The following is a 24,053-nucleotide window of genomic DNA, read 5'->3' as shown; positions in this document are numbered from 1 at the left end:
CATTAAGGGAAGTTACTCGCAGTCTATAACCTTAAGTATTCTTGTTAAGGAAACTGGATATAATAACTGCTTACTAAGTAGGTCAGAAGTATGAGGATATGTTACAGTACAGTTGGAGGGAACCACTGATGCTAAGAATCTGTACAGTGGAAGCGTACACAGAGAGTACACAGTTAGCACGACACATGGAGCCAAAAAAACCCACATTAATAATAAATACACCGGTTAAAAATCAGACGGCAACTCCCTGGTTGAAAAATGAAGTCACTGTGGAGGCACCTACACCTGCAGGTCCTAACTTTACAGCAGAAATAAACATTTACAGCCTAGTACAGAAAAGGGTTTTGGTCTCTAGAGCACCGTACATAACGACTGTACGGACGGAGAATTTTTGTGTAACTCACCCATTTTAATTGTATTAAGGTTTAAAGGTATGCATTATCAAGGGCATGCTGAGATGGCGCCGGCTAAAGCTTCAAAACAGATTCTACCTCCATTTCTTACATACAGTCTATGGTTGAAATAAACTTGAATTATCCTTCAATACCAGGTGTACACAGGGTAAAACAAAGATGGAGGGACAGTGGATGTCATCACCACTGGTTGTGCCATCATTTGCAAGTCAACAAAATATATTTACAAAAAAAGAAAAGCAGCACGTTGTTTCAAGAAGGTCTGTACATTTATTAGAGAAGAGTGGACCACTAAGTTGAACAGAAGAATACACGACACATAGTCAACCTGCCAAAGGACATTTGAGGCACTTAGCATGAGGGAAGATTGAGCCTGCTGGACAGGAGGAGCACTTCACTGTACATAACGAGTTCAGCATATGAGAAGTTGAACCTGCAACACAGTGTGGTGGAGTCATCATCCAATCTGCTGAAGGGCAGCAGCAGGGGGATAAACTGTCCAAGCTGTCTTTGTGTAACGGAGATCGGTTATTGTTCACTTCATTTTAGGTTCATTCAACTGAAATAAATTGCCAATCGCGTAGTGTATCCCTGTATGAGTGCCGTGTGGTTATCACAATGCTGAACTCATTCGTACAGTCAGAAATTCCATCAACATGAATTTTCAAGATAAAACCAAATAGTTCTTTGGCCTGAGAGCAGTGAATAAGAAGCAGAAATAAAACCATGTGGGTCAACGTGGAATAAGGCCTGGAGCTGATTTGGTGTTTCCATCCATTTGGTTGCACTCAGTTCAAGTAGTATGAGAGGGCGATAAATTAGTAAACGCAGTGTGCTGTCATTCAGTTATTGCATTAAATATGTACTGTCCAAATAGCCTTGGATAAAATGTACAACAAAGCAGAGTAGTGGAATCATATTCTCATCATAAAGCAGAAATGAATAAATGAGAAACTGATCATCAAAGAACCGAATAATATCCAGGCTTTGTGCGAAGCTCGGCTAACTGAATCCTGACTCCACATCTGACCATCTCAAAGTGAGGAAGTTACTTCCCAACGCATTGAACTATTTAACTTTGTGGAAGTAAACTATGAACCAATTAAAAGTTGAAACGATCTGGTTTAATCAGGGACTTCAAAATATCAGTGCAAGGTAGTTATTGATGATGGATTTATAGGAGATTTACAAGAAACTAATTCAGGGAATTAAACCTAACTTCAAAAAAGTTCTGTTGTTGACTGGAGCAGCTGAGGATAATACAAAAAAAAAAAAAAGTATCTAGCAAGTGTTGGTGAAAAGTGGACTCTGCCAAAGTCCCAACTTCAGCAACTGAAGGCCGTTTATTTAGAACCATAATGAAAGTGTGAAACAGTTGCATGGCTTGCATTGTTCAGTCTCTTTTGCATATTGAACGGAATAAAACATTCATTTCCACAATTCGGTCATCATGTAATACAATCATTAAAACCAATGGGGAAAAAATAGACAAAGTCCATGTCCTGTTGCTATTACTAAAAAAAAAAAAAAAGTGTGTTAAATGTAACATTAAAATAAAAGTATGTACAGGATACTGGACGTGGTGACATTGAGCAGATTTACAGGACAACATTAATGCAATGAAAGGTGAAAGTTAATACAGAGTCCAAACTCAGGGGCTCCTACTCAGCCCTAATGTCTACACAGCATGAGAAACTAAACACACAACAACAATGAGTCATCTCAACAAGAACATCTTTACTGAACCAAAAACAGGATAAAGAGGTTTCTGCTTTTATCTTGGGTTTCCGGGTTCACTGCTCTGTTTCGTTCTATAGCTAATTTAAGTCAAAAATGCTCTTTCACATGTTTATATACACCCTCATCCATTCATGTACAGTGTAAAAGTTGTCTGCTGTTGCATTGTGTACTTGTGTTATAAGGTGTGGGGATGATCCAGCCAACCCCTCCCATCATAAAAACTACATCTGTCCATATTCTAGCCGGCACTAGCAGCAGCAGCAGCAGCAGCAGCACAGGTTCAAACGTCATTTCCCAGAAAGGTGTGGTAGTGGTCCAAGTGGTCCAAACTGAGTTGTTTTGGAGTGGGTGGTAGAGTCACACAGGCCTTTACTTGTTGCATTAACTGACCAGATTTGAATCAAGAGTCAACTTTTCTAACGTGATCAGGCTGTCCTTTTTCACAATTTAAAAAATGTCATTATATTTTGCATTATCTGCACTGATTTTTGCTTTAAAAAACCCTCAATACCTAAACCGGCATTATCCCCCTTCTCTCCCAACAGGCTCGCGTGATGTGAAATATCTGCAGTGTTATTAAGTATCATTGACAGGAGCTAAAAAGAAAAAATGCAATGTAAAAGCAGTTATAATTTGGTTCTATTAGTAGTTGATTCCATTTCTTTATTACTTCCTCTTTGACAATTTACAGTAATTTGTAAACCTGAAGCGGAGAAGCTTTGTTCTGCTGGTCAGACAAAACAAAGGCATTTGATGAAATCTCGTCCGGCTTTGGAAAATAGATTTTTTTTCAATAGAAAATAACTATAAAATATAAAATAAAAGAATTATATTTCAAATATAAAATGCTTTTATTTGATATTTTATATACAATTATTTTTACATCTTATATGGACTGAGTACTATTGATGTACGGGGTATAACTGCACTTAACCATTCAAATGAAATGAATGCAAGCATTTTAGTAGTTTTAGCATCTATAAGTTTAGGAAAGGCATTTTAAATTTGACTGTCATCCGACAACACTTCACTGACATTTTTATGTTGTTTCTGAGCCACATTTTGAAGTTTCTTTTGATGTTAACATCTTACACCAAGAGCTTGACATATAAAGAACTTTCAAATATCTGGTTTGAAAGCAAAATCATGCCACCTTCAAGAGTTATCATTAAATTCAGAAATCAAACATGGATTCACATGATTCATAACATGAACACAAGCAAATAGCCTGAGCTGCTGACATGAAACAATTATCTTGCGGAGGGTGCGCGATGGGGTGATCTGTATTTCTCAAGTACTGACGGTAAGCCGTGAAGCATCCCTGTTGAACAGATCCATGGTTTCCTTTTTCTGCGAAGGTATTTTGTAAAAGTATTTCTCTATGTGCAACACCTGGCATACAAAAGCGATTACTGTGAAAGATCACAGCTGTAGTTATGACAAATGCATGCTACAGGTTGACAAAATCCTGACAGGGAAACTATAAACTAATCCTGATAACAGAATAGTGTAAAACCATACCCCCAATTCAATTCAAACTTCATACAAAAAGGAATCATTTGGACCAGAAAATGTTTTCCATCACAAAGAAAGGGGAAAAAAATTGGATTTGTCTCCAAGATTTAGTTACCTATACAAATACAGCTTCCTGTCCTTGTGCAGGATAATAAAATATACAAAAGTCCCTTAAACTAGACCTATGCTTTTTTTTTTTTTTTTTTTTTTTTTTTTAATTTATGAGCAAAAATGACAAACCAGATTGATATGAAATTTCCTGAGTAATTTAATCCAACTCTGCATACAACCTTTGCTGATATCATCCCCCTTCTTTCAGCCGGCACTCTTACCAAAACTCCTAATAACAGTGTACCATTTTCACAGTTCAATTTGACAGGTGCATGCATGACATAAATCATGCTTGTAGAACATAATTCACCAGAATATGCACCTTTTAAAAGATAAACTATGATTCACTTAGGAATATGTATTTACAAGGACAGAAATTAACCGAACGTATAGTGGAAGGTTGTTAAAAATATACAACTTCAACCGTTCCACCACAGAAGGACAAAATATCAGCTCGTTTGAAAGCGGTGGAAAACTTTCAGAACAGTTTATTCCAGTCTCTTGTTGCTTCCATGAGATGCCTCTGGCCGTGACCAATCCAATCTTCTTGGCTGTTGAAGAGCCGACCACAAAACCAGCAGTCAAACCCTACTGGCTCATGTCTACAGCCTGACAAAGTTTCCACTACCTCGTACTTTTTTTTGCTCTTTTTCCTTAGTTTCAGTTTAAGAAGGAATCGCTCTCGGACAGAACTCTGAACTGGCCGAGGTCTTGGATCATCGCTCTGAGACGATGCACCTTTGGTCGAGGAGTTTTTCCCGAGAGCACCAAGCTCGGTGAGGGCTTGGATTGTTTGTGGAGACAGAGAGACCTTGGAGACAGCACCTTTGTACCTGTTGACTATCTTCATGATATTGGCCACTTCAGGAATGTCAGCATCTGGATGATTGAGCACCACGACAGGTTGGTATCTACGAGGGCATTTGATCTGCTGTACAGAACTGAATGGAGCAAGTCTTAGTGTCCTTTCCACTTCTTTGGCTACAGGCTTCCATAACACAGTAGTTTCTCTCTCAGTTGGTACTTTGTTTGAGAGTCTTCTAGCTTTATGCGCCGCTGCTGGAAGCTCATCAAATAATGCTTTCCTGCGCCTTTTCCTTTGGCTTGGAGGCCGGATTGGCCTCGGGGCTAGAATAGGTTTCTCTGCATCACAAGATTGTAACTTTACATTCATCTGAGATGGTGAAATGCAAGATTCCTTGAAATCTTTCTGTGCACTATTTTGTATGGTGATCCATTTTTTTACTCCATTTGAAGAAGTTGCATTAGTTTTGTTTGATGACACCAGGAAACACTGGGTTTGAGGTCTGGTGGCCAAAAACAGAGGTTGACTGCTTGAGGTGGGAGCACCACTTGTGAGAAGGCTACCGGTGGGAGTGACAATTTTAAATATGACTTTGTTTCCAGCGCTTTCAGTGGTTTGGCTACACGGATTCCCAGTCTTGGCTTCTTGGTTGTTCAGAAGCAGGCCTGATTTGGGTGGAGAAATGTATCGCAGCAAGAATGCTTGGCGACCACTTTGCAGTGGGCTGGATTTTTCTGCAGAGCTCACGGGCATGGCCAGAACTGGACGCGAGTTCAGTGGGAGCTGGGTATTTGCCACTCTGAGGCCGGGAGCACTGGGCGTCTGAACAACTGGGACAGACCTTTGTACTAAGTAGCATGTTGGCTGTGGCTTTGCCGCTTTGTCTGCAGGTGAATTATGTGGTGTGCTTGAAAGGAGTACAGGGCCCTTAAAACCTGCGCTGTTGATAAGGTAGTGATTGGAAGTGGTGCTAACACCTGGTTGAACAGAGGAAAAAAGAGTTGTCCCTTTCTCAGTAGCTCCGGGCTTTGCCTGGCTTTTGGCTGCGGGTACACATACCCTCCTGCTGTTTGGAGTCGGAGTTACACCAGTGGTGTTACTTGATCTTTCTAGCCCTGGCTTCATGTAAGATACATTGATCTGAGGATTGGCAGAATGGGTTATAAGTTTGAAACCTGGAGTGGCCTTGACCTGCACTGGCATGGCAAATCGACTCTCAGTAGCTCTCAGGAGTACTGGCTGCTTACCCTCTGGCAACTGAAGAATTCGCAGGGTTGTTTTTGTTTGCTTTACAGAATCATAGCTTGCAATTGCAGATCCTGTTCTTTCCTTGTTAAGTTGCTGGGTGATGATTGCATCTGAATGTTCTTCTACAAAACTGCCCAAGAAAGTTGAACTGGTCTTTGTTTCGGACTGTGGTTGGGATATAGGAATGCTCTCCTCCTCAATTTTGATAATATTGAAGTCTTGGAGCACTGACTCAGGATTTTCTTCAGTCAGAGAATCATCAACACCAGCTAGGCACTCATCAACCTCAAGGTCACCATCTGCGCTTGCTGTTAAATGTTCTGGAGACTCCGCCAATGTCAAGCTAAACTGTGATGATTCACAGATACTTTCTTTGTTTGCTGAGAGCAAGCAATTACTTTCAAAGTTTTGCGTTGCAGTCGGTGAAATGCTGAATGTTTCCTTGGAATAATTGTGAAAGGTAAATACTTCTTGGTTTGTTGAATTTTGTGTACATTTTTCTGAGCCAATTGCACTTCCCCCCCAGCTGACTGAAGTGGGTGGGAACAGCTGTGATGGAGGTAATAGATTTTTTACATTTTGCCTGCCATTTTTATGCTTAAGCTCAGTTCTAACCTTATCCGATTTTTCGGGAGTAATCTGAGAGGGTAGGTCATCGTTTTCCAAAGTATTAAAAGCAGAGTTCTTTTTGTGTTTGTCAATGAGTTTTTCATTACCATCTATATCTACAGCTCCACATCTCTCAACAGTTTTTCTGAAGACTGCTTTGGAGAACAAGGTTTCCTGAGCAGCTTTTAAACGTGTGGTTAAGCCGGTGACTTTACCAGTTGTAGTATTACTGATTTTCGAACTATTATCGCTGGTTGCGTCCGAGTTACAAGTTGATGAGACTGAGTAATTATTCAACTGACTTCCCTCGGGGCAGGCCGTTTCATTTGAGTGACTTTGGTTGCCATTTTGATCCAAATCGTTTGACATGGGATCGAACATATCTGCACAAGTCGAAGATCTATTTAGTGAAGGATTTGTTTGTTCCCAAACCTCATCTCTTTGTGGGGTGGTGCTGAGGTTGCAAATGGAAGTTTCCTCCTCTTCAATCTTTACTTTTACTGCCATAATTTCATCTTGATCCACCTGTATGCAAGATTCACTTCTTGGTGAAACAGCGAGGCAATGTGATGTTGAGCTCTTGCTATCCGAGCATTGCCCATTCTCAGTGGAGACTTTGCTTTTGTCCAACACAGGATTTGGTGGTGAAGAGGCCACACCTTCAACCAAGGAATGGTTCTGATTTAACATGTCTTGCTTTGCAGTTGGTATTACTTTGAGAACTAAATGTTTTTTGCCATCAACCATCTTGAATCCCATCACTTTGGTCGTACAGTTGGGGGGAAGAGAGATTTTGTTTTTAACCATCAAAACAGTCAGTCCGTTAGCGTTGGTGTGACTTCCAATATCTGAGCTTGAAGTGTTGTCACATTCCTGTAACATGACTGGTGATGACTGTTCTGTGTTATGAGAACCTTTGCTCCAACTTTTGTTGTCCTTTTTTGCTACAGTCCCATCCATAAATAAGTGGGCCTCCTCTAAGGATATCTCTGGTTTGATTAGTCTGCCATTTTGGTTTTGTAAACTCCCCGAAAAACAGTTTAGTTTGGATATCCTCTGAGCCTCATGGGATTCGCCGCTCTTTTTAAGCGACTGTTTTAAGCTTGCAGATGAATTTGCTGGTGTGTCGTTGTCTTCCAGAGCCTTCCATGCATTCCTCCTCTCGGTCAAGTCTTTGTGAACCGCTGCTTTGTGTTTTTTAAGGTTCTCGATCCTCGCTGCGCCATATCCACAGATCTGACACGTGAAGGGGAACGTATCCGAGTGAGCCTTCATATGCTTCTGGTGATCCTCTTCGTTCAGGCTAATGTGTCTGCATTTTGAACACTTCCAATGACTCTCATTATGATGATGGATGTGCTGGACAAATGTCCCCGCATCCACAGTTGTAAACTCACACCAGTCACAGTTAAACTGTCCATTCAGACTGTGACACATGATGTAGTGTCTGGTAAGCAAAAGCAAAGAGTATTGAGCGTCATCGTTGCAGAGTTCACATGTAACCAGAGTATTCCTGTGCTCAATCCGGTGGCGCTGAAGAGCAGGGAACTCATTTGTGACAAAATCACACAAGTCACAAGGGTACGTAGGAAGGGTTCCTTTGTGAACTGCTCGGAAATGTTTAAGCAGATCATTGGGGCTAAACGTGAAATTATCTTTACACACCGAGCATCCAAAACTCAGAATTTTTCCAGAGAAGACGGCCCCCTGCTGAATTTTACAATGAGCTTTATTCAGAGTTTGTTTATCTTTCTTAGTAGAACTCCCATGTTCCTTTAAAGAGGATTCTTCAGCATGATTGAAGAGTGACCCATCCATTACTTCTCTGAAATGCGTATACACAAAGTCTTTTACCTTTTCTTTTTCATCCTCTACAACTGATATGTTGCAGTTTTTGGCAGAATCGTGAGGTATTGCAAAGTCTTCTTCCATAGCTGAAAGTCGGTAGATATCTGAAAGAGAAAACATCAAATGTATTTCTCATTAAAAATGCTAGAAGAACTCACTTATTCTACAAGCATTTAGCATTGCAAATAACACCATGCAGTATGTACAGCATTGCATCTATCCAATAGCACTTGATAATCCTGTTTAAATAGACCCAGGGTCAAACATTAATGGCAAATGAGCGGCAGAGTAACCACTTCACTTTTTGCACACTCCTGTCTTACAGACATAATTATACATGGATAAAATTGCCAATCATACCCAGCAAAAAAAATATAAACTGCAGTACACAATAAACTATCATGAAACTTGCCTTGAGAAACTTTTGCAAAATTAATTAGAATTTGGGCCGAATACTTTCTCATTCTGTGGTATCTCTACAAACAGCACAAGGAATTGACACATCAACATTTAAGGTAAAATATCAAACGTGCCGTATGACAAATCAAATGCTATTTAAAATGAGCAAGAGCATTATTTAGGCCATATGTAAGTATTAATCCATAAGTAATTTTTGCTGATGATGCAGGGCTCAACCCTAAGTTATAACGTTTCACAAGTCTATATGCCCAATAAAGTCCTGTTACAAACAAAACCCAATATTGTCATGAAATCTACCCCCTTTTCGATACTTTTTATGGTCAACATTTTTTTCAGCAACAGCAATCTATAAAATGTTTTGTTTAAAACATTTCAAAATGGACCCAGCCTATCCACAGTATGTGTAGAAATAGTATTGTTGATGTTATGTCAGAGACATCCAAGTATTGTGTTGCAGAGCTAGCTACTGAAACTAGCATGCTAACCAGATAGCACCGTCATAATAATAATAATAATAACAATAATAATAAACTTTATTTGTATAGCACTTTTCTAAACTTCAGTTACAAAGTGCTTCACACAAAATAAACCATTAAAACAAAACAACAAGTGAATTCTAACAAGTCTTCACAACACAATGAGTGTATAAAACAATCATAAAAACAAATTAAAAACAAATTCAAACTGGGTATATAAGAATTAAGAATTGATCACTAAAATCAACTAAAATCAGCAAAGGCTCTCAGATAAAAGTATGATTTAAGAAGAGACTTAAAAGTTGTCACTGACTCTGCAGACCTTATTTCCTCAGGCAGCTCGTTCCATAACTTGGAGGCTCTGACTGAAAATGCTTCGTCACCGTTAGTTTTAAGACGCGTCTCCGGAACAGATAAAAGTTTTTTGTCTGAGGATCTCAAGACAGGCAGGTTTATATGAGACAATCCGGTCAGCTAAATAGGAGGGGGAGAGGCCATGAAGTGTCTTAAAAGTCAACAGTAAAATCTTAAAATAATTTCTAAAACACACTGGGAGGCTTAAGTGGGCAAGATTCGGTCCCTTTTCCTGGTTTTAGTTAAAAGTCTGGCATCCGAGTTGTGTACAGTTTGAATTTGACTGATGGATTTTTGACTGAGGCAGGTGAAGAGGCTGGTGCAGTAGTGTGGGCGTGAGGAGATGAAGGTGTGTATGATGTCTCAGCATCATGAAATGTTAAAATAGGATAGATTTTGGAGATATTTCGAAGGTGATAGAAACAGGACTGCTCAAGCTTTGTGATATGGTGTTCGAAATTCAAATTGCTATCAAACCAAACCCCAAGATTTTTTGCGACAGGTGTAATGAATTCTACAAGCGGGCCAGCAGATGGGTGGATTTGTTTGGTTAAGTGTGGTGGACAATTTAAAAGAATCTCTGATTTGCTTGAGTTGAGTTGTAGAAAATGTTGTGACATTCAGCTTTCATATTTGGACGAGCTGGGGAGGAGCGATGCAGGGCGGGAGAAAGGAAGAGAGCAGCGTGAAAACACTGCCCTGTCCCTGGTAACGTGTCACCATGATGTATTTACAGCCTCCACTGGGTTTCTGCTGTGATTTTAAAGTGCACATGTGATCACAGATGGTTTCCCTGTATATTTGAGCTGGGGCAAAGATTAAAAACAGGGGTCGGGACTGGTCTCTAGATGACGCACCGCACACATGAGATGCACGTTTCACGCAAGCGGTGTGGCGGCTTGAATCTGTTAATATGGACACTGAAATGAAAAGGCGCCACGCAGCAACAGGTAACGCACGCACCACGTAACGCACGCACCACGTGGGCGTCCCAGGCCTCAGCTGTCTGTTCCCACCGGGCAATAACATGCGTCTCCAGTGACCTTTCCTGCTCTGTATGCAAATGAGCACGCACACAACAAAAATATACAAGTAAATAAGCACAAAAACACAAACAGAAACAGGAGAAGATTAGTTTAGGCAACAGGCAATGAACTAGAATGAAACATCTTTGCTCAGTCAGCCTCATTTGAATGCACTGTGATGCATTTCACGTTTGTAAATGTCTGAACACAGTTCAGTGAGTTCATGGCTCAGTCACAACCTGAACCTGATTGGTTTCGGGTCGGATTATTTGATTGTTCCAACATGTCTCGGCTGCTGTGGATAAATAAAAGGGGCAGTGGCTCCTCCACATCTGTGGGTCTGATGAGTTAAACTAAAAGAAAAAAGATGAAGCCAGAGAAGGCTTCAGTGAAACAAGTCAGACACAGCAGCACACAACTCCTGCTGCTGCTTTATCGCGCAAGTTTGCAGTAAATCTGCTTTCTGCACAGGTCAGCTGCGTTTGGCTGAATCACACAGAAGATTTTTTCTGATAACAATAACAACAACAACAACAAGCAGAGCAGGTGTTCAGGTAAAAGATTAAATGGAGGGGGGAAAAAAACATTCAAAACTGATGAACCTGCTGTAACGTGATGGTGACATGTCGGAGAACAGTTCAGATACAAACAGGAATGTAGCATCATAAGCTGAATTTGGCTTTAAGTAGGTCGTCTGCCAATGTGGCTCAGGACGCATTGAGGACGCATTGAGGACGCATTGAGGATGCATTGAGGATGCATTGAGGACGCATTGAGGACGCATTGCATGCACAGTGCAAAGAGAATGTGGCCACATGCGTCCCAGACCACCTCCGAATGTGGCCTGAGCAGATCGGATTGCAATGTGGTCCGTGCGTGTGCAGTATCCCACCAAATATGATATATGGTCACAATTTCCCCTTTAGTTTCAGTTATGCTGTTAAATAATTGCCAAAAATGTTTTAACAGAACATTATGATGCCACAGTGAAGTTGACCTTTAACCTGTTGGATATTAAATGTCATCACTTCATTTTTTCCCATTAGACATTTGATGTGAAATTTTGTCAGCATGGTTGGATCATGTGTGAAACTAGAGGCTTTTAGTTTGAAATGGGAGTTGCGGTATTCAGCTGTCCTGTGGTGTAACTTCCATCCCTCACCCACTCAGTGACAGACATTTGATTTATAGTGCAACTGTGCCAAAAATATTGTATTTATGTTATTTACTCAATTTATGAGGACCCATCTCATTTCAGCTCAGTGTGAGAGTCTGTGCTGTGTTCAGGTCGGACTGGTTTCTGTCCTCTGATCTCTGTGTGTTTCACTAAGAACAAGCCCCGCCCCTAGCTCCTCCCTTCAGCTGCGCTACACTCATGGTGTGGAGCAGACACAGCTGAAGGAGAGCGACGGGAGTTTCTCCTCTCTTTAACTTATCACATCGTTCTCTCAGACTTTAAAGAAATTAAACTTCTGTCCAAATATATTTAGCCAGCCGTTAATACCCGTTGGCAGCCCGCTGAAGTGAAGTCTACATGTGGCAAATACTGGGTACTATTTGAATCTTCAAGCATTTACGTAATGTGTTAAGAAATTAATAATGTGTATGGAAACTGACAAGAAAGATCACATTTAAAATGTATTATTGAAGCATTAAACAGTGCAGTTAAAAATGCGTGTGTGCTTAAGTGAAAAGCTTAAAACACTCCTGCATCATCATCCATCGCAATGGTTTACTCTCGACAGTCATACACCAACACTGCCCAACCTCAAAACACGGTCCAGCCACGTACTGGGATTTGGCCTCGTGTTGTTGATACTACGCAGCATGAGTGTCTTCACTGTTATTATATTGATTATGGACATTTTATGGTCATTTTTTTTTTTCAAACGAAATGACATGTTATTTAATGCACTTATTTGATTTCTCTGATGTACTGAAAGCATACCAAACTGGGTAAAAAATGATATTTAGAAAAATTCAACTGTAACATCCCTTTTCAGAAACAATGCCTCTATTACTCTGGAGAATCTACACAACACATATTTAATAGATGTACACATGGAATAAGGACCTGACAATACCAGATATTTGGTAATAATAGTCTCAGCCACTAAATTAAGGAGAAGAGGAAAGACGGCACCGACATAAACTGAACCGCCTCGGTGTAAACTGATGGGTGATGTCACACCTTCCTAAATCCATCTTTACAGAAAGAATATGGATCACCAGTAGTGATTAAGAAAACTTGTTTTCGGTAAACCAAAATTTACAAAAAGAGAACAGCAAGTCAGCAAGTAATCCCAAAACACAACGCAAATGATCAGTGTCGATGCTGTGGTTGGAATAACAGGTATAAAAAGTGAATTACCAGTTGTACTTACCTGTACTCCTTTCAGGAAAACTCGACCATTAATGCATGCTGCGTCTGGAGAGAGGAGCTGGTAGTGTCTGGAAGACAGAAGCAAAACTTTACGTTTTTAAGCTGCATTTTTAACTTTTTGTTTAAACACTATTAACTACATTTTAAAATTTGGAAACAGCATTATATTTTGGATATTTAATGACTTTTTTCTCCACAGTCACTTATTAATAAAAACAGGAAACTCTAGTCTACTCTCTCTACTGAACATAATGCTACACAAACTCCTGTTTGTGCCACCTTACTGAGTTACATACTATAGTCACCATACAAAAGAAATAAATAGCCCTCCTGCTGGTCAGAGTGAAACACAGCTGAAATGACATTTTACCTTTTAAAATGATCTAATAAAAAAATAATTGTGTGTGTGCATTTTTCTGTGGTACAAAAAAGTACAAAACTTAAAGGATAAACATATGTATGCTTTCCCAGCTCAGTATCCCGACATGAATGTGTGCCTTCTGCTCAGCTAATAGTTTAGAGTATGATATCTGCCTGGAGCAAATTAACAGCACAAAAGAATATAAAAAAATGTCCACTTTCAATCGTCTAAGACCAGATGACGACAGGCTTGGGGGAATGAGGGACGCAGGGTACATGGGTTAGAATATTTCTTACAAATTCATCACTTTACTTTTTGTTAAAATTGACCTCTTGTACACAAACAGACCAGCATCAAGTCCACCATCAAATGGTGGCGGTGCAGAGATTTAAAAAAAAGCTGCATGTACTGACAGCTGCTGATTAACACAACAAGTTACGTGTTGATTAAAACCAGGCAGCAACCAACCAAGACGTCACACATTTATGATGCGAGCTGCCGCTCTGAACCATCGAGATCGGTATCTCTTTTGTAGCCAGAAATGACCATTTTTGGACGATGCACACTCGACTATAGTGGAAACCTGACTGCATCAACAGGCCTGTCAATCAAACAGACACGCCCCCAAACACACCACTTTTTGAAGCCCAATATCGAATAATTAACTCTGGAAATATTTTCAGATGGAATGTCATTAAACTACTAACAAGACACCATTTTGACTTGTGGAAAAAACCTTTTGACTTTGCATTTCATGAGAAGCTGAACGGAGTCGCTGGAGTCGGATACTACCAACCACCTAGTAGCCCCTGGTGGTAGCGCACCATAGGGCATTTTTGCATCGGCCTCACTTTTCAGACCCAAAAGATACCTCCACTTTCATACACGGTCTATAATTAAAACACACAGTAAGTTGTTGTTATCCTGTACGTGTTAAGATAATTTTTCTTTTGCAAGATGTGCAGTTTTGGTAAATCAGCAGCAGGCGAGCCTTTTGCAGGATTAAATATCCTCAGTAATATGATGTTGTTTACCCTGTTGTGATGTTGCTTCAATGCAAGGTTCAGATGTTACTACAAAAAAAAAAATTGACTAAATCTGTCAGGTGTTTATTCTGAACACTGATTCGTGTATGTGGTGCACATATTGAGTGCAGTCCTTCGTACTGAATGTTCCACAGGTGGCCTCCAAACAAGTGGAGGAAACATCTCAGAGGTGATCAGGACAAATGGGAGGCAACCAGCTGGTAGTTTATGGAACAAAAGGGTAAAGACCACGTGTTCCCAGAGTTCGTGCTTCAGGCAAAGCTTCTCCAAGATTTAGTTTTGGTGATTTTACTTCATGTGCCTGAGAGGAGGCGCTGCCTTAAAGGCCTTAAAATCAGGGAAATCTGTGCACAGAAAACAGCACAGGTCACATGAAATACAACCCAACATGACTGACAACGACTGTACCCTGCAGGATGGGCACCAATGTGCATCTGTTGCTGTTTTTAGGTAATTATACAGTAAATCCCCCAGCACAGAAGGAATAATATGCCAAACCTGAACACAAAAATTAATCCACTTCTGGTTTGAGTGACATGAAAAGGTCCTAAAAATGTTTAATGGCAGAACTAGTGCAGTGTTAATGTGGTGCTGGAAGGTTTCATTGATTTTTAAAGAAACTGGAATTAAATCAACAACAAATGTGAAAGCTACTCCTTTAAACCACTATTTTCTCCAAATGATTCCCCGGCTGCAGCTTCTCAATTATAAGGAGTGGTTGCTTTTCCATCTTCTAATGTGATACAGTACAAACAGTTAAGAGAGTTTGCCGATTCTGGATTACACTCCTACAACATCTCAGTGGACGCAATCACCGAAGAACCAATGCAGCAGAACAAGAGAAGACGTCCTTGTTATTTCTTTTTTTTTTTTTTTGTCAAATCTTCAGCCGTGAGTTTGCTTGGATATTTGTCTGCGTCATGCTAGTAGCAGCTAATATAGCTTGCAACAGAGATAAGCGACAACTTCAAATTTGCAGATGTTTACTTTTCAAACTGACTGACAAATCATCAGCCTTTATACACATTTTTCACACAATATATGCACACTTTTCAGCACACAGCACTGATGCTACAGAGGTGGATGATTTGGTTGCGCGAGTATAAAACATCTTGTTACTATCTACAAACAACCACGAGTAGTGACCTGCATCACATGACAGGACGTGACTGACTAAGAACGCTGATATTGCATGAAAGAGAACAAAATCCAAAGCTTTTCAACAAACCTTTTCAAAAGAACATTTTCTTTTCTGCACTAAATGGTAAATTTCAAATGCTTCAAATGTGCAGAGCAAACCTCAACTAATATACATCACAATACATTGAATGTTGCTGATGTTCAAAATGCGTAGATCACTAATTGGAGAGCAAAATAAAATAAAAACTAGAATTCAAAATATGTCTGTTATTTAACATAATGAGACATTGAAGTCAATACTTGACATGATCATTTGTTCCTTGTGGAGTCGTGCTTCATTTTTTGTTGACAACAAGCTCCCCTTTCTGAGGAAGAGGCGTAGCGGCAACGATCGGGGTTAATAATACACCTGGACACAACACCACCCCGTAGTAATACACCTGGACACGACACCACCCCGTAGTAATACACCTGGACACGACACCACCCCGTAGTAATACACCTGGACACGACACCACCCCGTAGTAATACACCTGGACACGACACCACCCCGTAGTAATACACCTGGACACGACACCACCCCGTAGTAATACACCTGGACACGACACCACCCCGTAGTAATACACCTGGACACGACACCACCCCGTAGTAATACACCTGGACACGACACCACCCCGCAGTAATACACCTGGACACGACACCACCCCGTAGTAATACACCTGGACACGACACCACCCCGCAGTAATACACCTGGACACGACACCACCCCGTAGTAATACACCTGGACACGACACCACCCCGTAGTAATACACCTGGACACGACACCACCCCGTAGTAATACACCTGGACACGACACCACCCCGTAGTAATACACCTGGACACGACACCACCCCGTAGTAATACACCTGGACACGACACCACCCCGCAGTAATACACCTGGACACGACACCACCCCGTAGTAATACACCTGGACACGACACCACCCCGTAGTAATACACCTGGACACGACACCACCCCGCAGTAATACACCTGGACACGACACCACCCCGCAGTAATACACCTGGACACGACACCACCCCGCAGTAATACACCTGGACACGACACCACCCCGCAGTAATACACCTGGACACGACACCACCCTGTAGTAATACACCTGGACACCCCGTAGTAATACACCTGGACACGACACCACCCCGTAGTAATACACCTGGACACGACACCACCCCGTAGTAATACACCTGGACACCCCGTAGTAATACACCTGGACACCCCGTAGTAATACACCTGGACACGACACCACCCCGTAGTAATACACCTGGACACGACACCACCCCGTAGTAATACACCTGGACACCCCGTAGTAATACACCTGGACACGACACCACCCCGTAGTAATACACCTGGACACGACACCACCCCGTAGTAATACACCTGGACACCCCGTAGTAATACACCTGGACACCCCGTAGTAATACACCTGGACACGACACCACCCCGTAGTAATACACCTGGACACGACACCACCCTGTAGTAATACACCTGGACACCCCGTAGTAATACACCTGGACACGACACCACCCCGTAGTAATACACCTGGACACGACACCACCCCGTAGTAATACACCTGGACACCCCGTAGTAATACACCTGGACACCCCGTAGTAATACACCTGGACACGACACCACCCCAAGTGGAAAGTAAGTGACCTGACACAGAACAGGTGTTTTCAACTAATTTAAGATCTAACGACAATACCGTTTTGCAGCAGATTACTTAAACAGCACTTGTAAAAATATTATTGAAGCAGTTCTGAGTATTTTATCTTTAAAACCGAATATAATTAGTAAGCATAGATTTTACTAAACACACAGTGACGGTAATGGAGGGGTTGACATTAAGATAACTACAAATTCAACACTTTTGAATGCGGGACATTTCCCATGTACCTGATATTGACACACAAAGAGGCCTAATTACATAAGCAGGATGCAACAGGGTCTGTTCCTTTTAACACAGGATGCAGACTGCAAGTATCACCGCCTCCATTCAACCTTACAGCAGTAAAGTATGTATGCGTGAAAAGCAACAGATCTGCCTCAGCCTACAACTTCATATGTCTCTGTCAGCTGTGGATGAGGAGGCCATGTTGGGGGGGGAAATGGCTGCCATGATTGTATGACTTATGTGCACCAGCTACTTCCATCCAAGAAACTGTTATTTCTGTCTTCAGACACTCAGGCTGACTTAAATCATACATATACAGAGTACACTCAATGGGATCATCACCGCTAACAAAGAACTGAACAGGATATAAGCCTCCTCATCTTTAATTATTTGTAATAAGACTGGACACATGAAGCTGATAATGTCGTTAAATTGTTTGAGGTTTGTGTGAACACCTGGGGAGCAGACAGGTAGTCTGTCCCGGGCCCACGCCATCTGAATGGGACACATGAATTGGGCTTGGACAGGAGGGGAAAAAGTTGCATCGTCTCAAAACTGCAAATCCACGTAACCCAACTAACTTCATCCTGGGACGAGGAGGAAACGTGGCCGAATGCGGGACTCCAGCTCCAACGTAACATTTCGACATCTTAATTTAATGTACGACCACTTTTCCGAGTGACTTGCTGCACAGTCGCTTAAGTTTAGAAACGCGAGGGACCGCTGCATCCGAGGGGAGTTAAAGGCTGCAGACACCGACACCTCCAAAACAACGGCTCCACGCTGTCCGCTGGGACATCGACCCTCACGGCACGTTTGTGTCTCGATCCGTGGGAACACACCGGACACTTCGCGACCCTGTCGGGTGTCTGTGGACTTTAATAAGCAGTTCTTTTTTAACACCAAAATAAAGCCCCCACCCACGCGAAGATATTCAAAGTTACGCAAAAACAGTTGTTCACTTACTACGAACTCGATGGAAGTTCCGGCGGCGTCCCGTCACCGTCCGGCATCATAAAAAGCAGGTTAAGCTGGGAAGAAACACACCGCAGAAACATTTGCCTTCCTTCTCCCCTCTCTGTGGAACCACAGCGACGGCGGCCATGACAGTCCATCCGGGTACTGCCGTGTTCTTGACACTCATGTAGAAGCGGATGAATATGTATTACTTGTCAAATACCAAACTAGTGCCATGAAGGATGCTTCTTTACACAGCAGTTAAAACAACTTTCACTCATAGTGGAAATACATGTTTGCGGATTTCATCCGTAGGAACCTGTCGGTGTTTTCGCAGTATGAGCCCTACGTCATCCTCCCTGTGTGTGTGTGTGTGTGTGTGTGTGTGTACTACTGTAGGTGGAAGAAGAAGCAATGAGCAGCAATGGCGGACACACGCTATGTCCTATTCAATGCGTCACATGTTGGACGAAATGCTTCTGGTGGTTCTGTAAAAGAGTGAAATCTTTTACAGCTCTGAATCCTGAAATTAACCTCTCTGTCCCTCTCTGTCCCTCTCTGTCCCTCTGTGTCTTTGTCTCTCTCTCTCACACACACACACACACACACACACACAATGTATACCCACACAGACCAGAGCAGACTTACAGTAATGGAGGATGTGAAGCTCATACAATGTCACTTCATCACCCAACACTGGAGCATTGTAGCATTATCTACTGATCCTGTTGCAGTCCTGCAGTATGAGTAGCTGTCGGTGGTTCATCAGATATTTTGCTTTTGGCTGCATCTGCCTGTCTTTGTCTGCCTTCATCTCTGCCCCTGACATGTTAAAACAGGCAGCCATTTTATCCACTTGGACTGTCTCATCATGGAGCCTACAGACCCTACAGAAACTACACATTCGGCCAAAACCAAATGACGGGCATCGTCTCCCTTTGTCTGTGACTTTGTCATAAAAAGAATAAACTACAAAAATGTGCATTTTTTTGTAATGAAAAAAATAAAACCCTGTAGAAAACAGTGGTAAAGATTTAGCTCAACCCAGTTTGCCCTCTTTTCTCCTGTTTTGTGGAATTAAAAAAATATGTTTTGATGCAGCAATATCTTATTTGCTAAGTGTTTTCACTTTGTTTTTGATTCAACAGAATATTTGAAATAATAAATCAAATGAAAATGGTGGTGACAGATTTCATGTTGCCCTGCACAGACTAAAAGGTTTTGCACAGCCGCTGTGGTGTTCTAGTCAAGAAATACTTCCATCTTTTCATTTCTGAACACAAAGTTTGGGTGATTTCCAGTTTCGTCTCATTTGTCCAGAGGGAATTCTCCCTGAAGCATTGTGGCTTCTCAAGATGCTTTTTAGAAAATTCCAGTTTGGTTTTTAAATCATTCTTTTTTTCAACAGTGGGGTCCTCCTGTGTCGATTTCCATGGAGCCCACTGTGTTAAATAAAAAAAACAGCACTGATGTATTTTTAAGTTTGAATTCAGCTTAAATCTACCTGGAAGTTGCTTGGTTCTTTGTCGACCATCAGCACCATCCTTCTGTTTAATCTGGGGTCCGTTTTCCTCCTGCGGCTGCATCCAGCCAGTTTGACTACTTCAACTTTTCAGTAATATTTGCAACTGTAGTCACAGAAACATCAATAAGCATGGTGATCTTATAGCCTTTACCTTTAACATACATGTCTATAATTGTCTTTCTGATCTTGATTTCTCTGCTCCATTTTCAGTGTGGTGCACACAATGATACCAAACAGCACAATGACCACTTTTCACCATTGAAAGAGGCTGAGTGACTGATTACTGAAGACTGAAGACATGTGATTCTGATTAAAGAAAGTTTGTTTGAAACACCATTATAATCCAATTATTAATTTTTTTTTCTGGGGGTGACAACAAATCTGTTGCAGCCATTTCAGAATAATATTTGTAGAAGTAATAACTTGAGTTGTATTTTTTTTTTTACACTTTCTTTGCTTTACTCTGTACCAAAGGCTGCATGTCTACATGAGAAAAACATTTTTTCTTTATTTTTAGAAGGACTGAAGCAGTTTTTTTTTTCTCAGAGCTGTGGGTATCAACAAATTCATCCACAACTCTAGGGTTTCAAGACCGCACACAGCATAAAACTTGTATGCTTTATTGGCGAAGGAACCCTTTAAGTCAACGTGTGTCAGTGCTGATCAGCGTTTTCCTCGTTGAAAGTTTATAGCAACACAAAATAAACAGAAAACACAATTAGAAATGCCAAGCACAATATTCATAAAGCCAGAAATCAAAGATCAAACTGGTTGCAATATTGTACAAATAGAGCATCTTCTTTTTCTTTGAAGTAACCAATCATGACTGATAAAACAGCAAGTCCAGCATCCATGTCTTCCATCTGTCTGTCCAAGCTGTGGAGCTTTTTTCCATTTCAAAGGGTAATTTAAAGAAAAATAAAAGCTTGTTTTTGTCCTTTCTAGCCAGTGATTTCCAATGTACAGAAGTGCTGCAGTGAAAACGTGTGCATGAAGGGCCACTCTGTCTGTAAATGACATACTTGGTGAGGGAATTGCATTAATGTCATTGGATCACCTCTGGTCTACACCTCTTCATCCCTGCCGGGAATAAATAGTCAATAGTTATCTTTTTTTTCCTCAGAGAGTCTCTATTTTCATCTTTGGGTAGATCTGAAGTCTGCCAGTTGACGCTGCCATAGTGATCTGTGTTGGCACACTTTCCTGATGGTCCTGGTTGCTCTTCATTCAGGGAAGGAATGAATCATTTTACTTCTCTCAGTATTGTCTCAGCTAAAAAAAACTCTATCCTGGTCCTCATTTGTATGATTAAAGTGTAACATTCCTCACCCAGTCATTCTCCCTCTTCTGTTTTGTCTTCAAAAGACCCACAGTATTTACCCACAATGCTCTGAGCCAGTTCAGCAAACTGCCTGAATGGGGGTTCAAGCAAAACTGTCTTATTGCTCCTGCAATGACTCTCACCATATGCCATCCACCTGCAGCTTCTGGTCTCTTCTACTGTAAGAGACACCTCAAATTTTCAGATGTTTTCTCCCATGGCACAGTATATGATGATACCCACATGCTACTCTGCACAAAAACAGGGCTTGTGCAGTAGATTGGGGTATCAGGAAATGTCACGAGCATGATGGTACAGTCACTTTGCTATTTGATGTGCTTCATATTTAAGAAAGAAAAAAGCACAAATGGAAATCACATACATTTTGTTAATGGATTTGTTTATGGTCATGAAATATTGACTGTACTAATATTGGACACTAATATCTGGTATAAAGTACCTTTTAATGTGGCAGCCTTTTCTACCATCCAAAAGCTCCTCAGATTTCAACATTGTACATCCGATCATTATAATCATTGACTTGGTCTACTTGAAGAAAGGCTGGGAACAACTGATGCCTTTCTACAGAGGTTTTTAAAGCTGCCATGCGTATTGTTTAAAATATGTGCGCTTTCTCTCAAGGCAAATCTGGCCTCCTAGATTTGGTTGAGGTAATGAAGAAGGAAGAGGTGTTTTGGCTTTAATATTTGGTTTCATGGTTAATTTGTCCCACAACCAGATTTGAATCAGCACCTGTTTGTTTGGATCTGGGACGTCCTGTATTCTCTTTTAATATCTGTAAATAAATCATTTAATGTTATTTTTCCTATCACCCTTTTATTTCACATTGAGGATGATCGTAAATCACTTGTTTTCCCATTTTGCATGCATTATACATTTCAAAGAAAAAGAGAGATGCCAATTACTCATGCAGTAACACCTGAAGTGTGAGTTTTGTGCATGAACTAATGTTACTACAACTTGAACCTCAGCAACAAGGAGGCAACTGGTGAAGTCTCAAAAAGACAATCAAATTTGTTAATTTCTTCAAGTCAGGAAATTAGTTGGACCCTGAGCAGACCAAAGTCAGTTTGTACTGGTAGCCAAACTCTAATCAAGTATTTTTGGAGCCTAATACAAACCAAATAGGTTTGGTGCCAAACTCGAACTAAGTGGTTTTGGTGCCTAAGCCAAACCAAACTGTCACATTTAAACCAAAACCATGATCTTTTCCTAAATCTAACCACGTGGTTTTTGGTGCCTAAATCTGAAGGACCTTTTGTGTTTGTTAGATATTGTTTAATTTTGTTTAGTTTTAACAGCTAGCACCGAGGTGTTGACCAATGACACCTTTTTAATGTGTTCGGTCATTTTCCTCTCCCACTGACTGATTTACAAATGCTCTGCTCTAAACTCTCAGAAATAAAGCTTTTCACTTGAACCATTAATGGTGTCAAACCAGAACCCTCTCTGGCTAGTTCTATCCAGAACCTTCCCACCTTCTGCAGTTCATAACCCAATAGGTTTGGGTTATACAAGAGGTTATACCAAGAACCCTTTTATAACCAAGAGTTTTGACTAAAGCTCACCGAGGGGGTTCTACTGAGAGTCCTCTTATATTCCAAGGGTCTCCCCTCGAACCCAGAGGTGGCTCTAAAAATATACTTTTTAGGAGGATTTCACCTGTTGCTCAACCCTTTTGTCTTCTGAAGTTTCTAAGAAGAATCCTGTTGATGAGTCAAAAGATGATTGAATCCCAGATATTGTATATTGCAATCATCCATCATTCTTATAGTCTTTGTAACAGTTACCAATTTAAATTGAGGGAACATTTGAAATGAGTAAAAAAAAAAAAAAAAAAAAGATTTTAAAATCTCAAGATTAATGATAACGAAGGGAAAATATCTGCGGATAAGCCAACTGAACAGGAGAGGCTGTGTAGGAGAACAGGTCAAAAAGGAGCAGAGGACCAAATCAGCAACATGACAGATAGGACACAGGCCAGGCACATCTGGCTGTTCTCAGCAGGGCAATTCATTTAATCTCCTGCAATGGTGACATAGCAGAGGGGAATAGACATGAATCAAAAACTATCTACAAATAACAAAGTAAGACACAGTCCAACAAGAGCAGCAGGAAAAGACTGAATAAGCCCGTCCTCTAACTATGAATAAGCCTATCCTTCAACAATGTTGAAACACTAATGTAAATTAATGAATAATGAAATACTTTTCTCTCGTGGCTCAGATGTTAGAGCATATTATCCACTCATTGCAGAGTTGGTGGTTTAACCCTTGTGTTGTCCTCGGGTCCCTCTGACCCAGGCCCCAGGTCCCGCGCAACCCTCGTCCTCGGGTCCCTCTGACCCAGGCCCCAGGTCCAACACAACCCTCGTCCTCGAGTCCCTCTGACCCAGTCCCCGCGTAACCCTCGTCATCGGGTCTCTGTGACCCAGGCCTCAGGTCCCGCGCAACCCTCGTCCTCGGGTCTCTGTGACCCAGGCCCCAGGTCCAACACAACCCTCGTCCTCGGGTCTCTGTGACCCAGGCCCCAGGTCCAACACAACCCTCGTCCTCGAGTCCCTCTGACCCAGTCCCCGCGTAACCCTCGTCATCGGGTCTCTGTGACCCAGGCCCAACACAACCCTCGTCCTCGGGTCCCTCTGACCCAGGCCCCAGGTCCAACACAACCCTCATCCTTGGGTCCCTCTGACCCAGGCCCCAGGTCCAACACAACCCTCGTCCTCGGGTCTCTGTGACCCAGGCCCCAGGTCCAACACAACCCTCGTCCTCGGGTCCCTCTGACCCAGGC

General features: G+C 41.5%; 1 protein-coding gene across 2 annotated transcripts; it reads right to left on the bottom strand.

Moving 5' to 3' along the window:
* Positions 1-666: 666 nt before the first annotated feature.
* On the bottom strand, positions 667-18,744 carry LOC138209770 (zinc finger protein 518A). Of its 2 annotated transcripts, XM_069168546.1 has the most exons (4): positions 18,406-18,744; positions 12,949-13,015; positions 10,503-10,592; positions 667-8,393 (listed from the first exon to the last, which is right to left on the bottom strand). In XM_069168546.1, exon 4 carries the CDS (start codon positions 8,371-8,373, stop codon positions 4,258-4,260), a length of 4,116 nt encoding a protein of 1,371 aa, XP_069024647.1. In that variant the 5' UTR covers positions 8,374-8,393; positions 10,503-10,592; positions 12,949-13,015; positions 18,406-18,744; the 3' UTR covers positions 667-4,257. The 2 variants fall into 2 exon arrangements, with proteins under 2 accessions (XP_069024647.1, XP_069024646.1); XM_069168545.1 differs by lacking the exon at positions 10,503-10,592.
* Between the last annotated feature and the right edge of the window lie 5,309 nt (positions 18,745-24,053).

This window comes from Embiotoca jacksoni, unplaced genomic scaffold (genome assembly GCF_022577435.1).
Source record: "Embiotoca jacksoni isolate LCO1_2020_lvr unplaced genomic scaffold, fEmbJac1.0.p SCAF_40, whole genome shotgun sequence".
NCBI lineage: Eukaryota > Metazoa > Chordata > Actinopteri > Embiotocidae > Embiotoca > Embiotoca jacksoni.
This window is presented reverse-complemented; position numbering and strand designations above follow the sequence as displayed.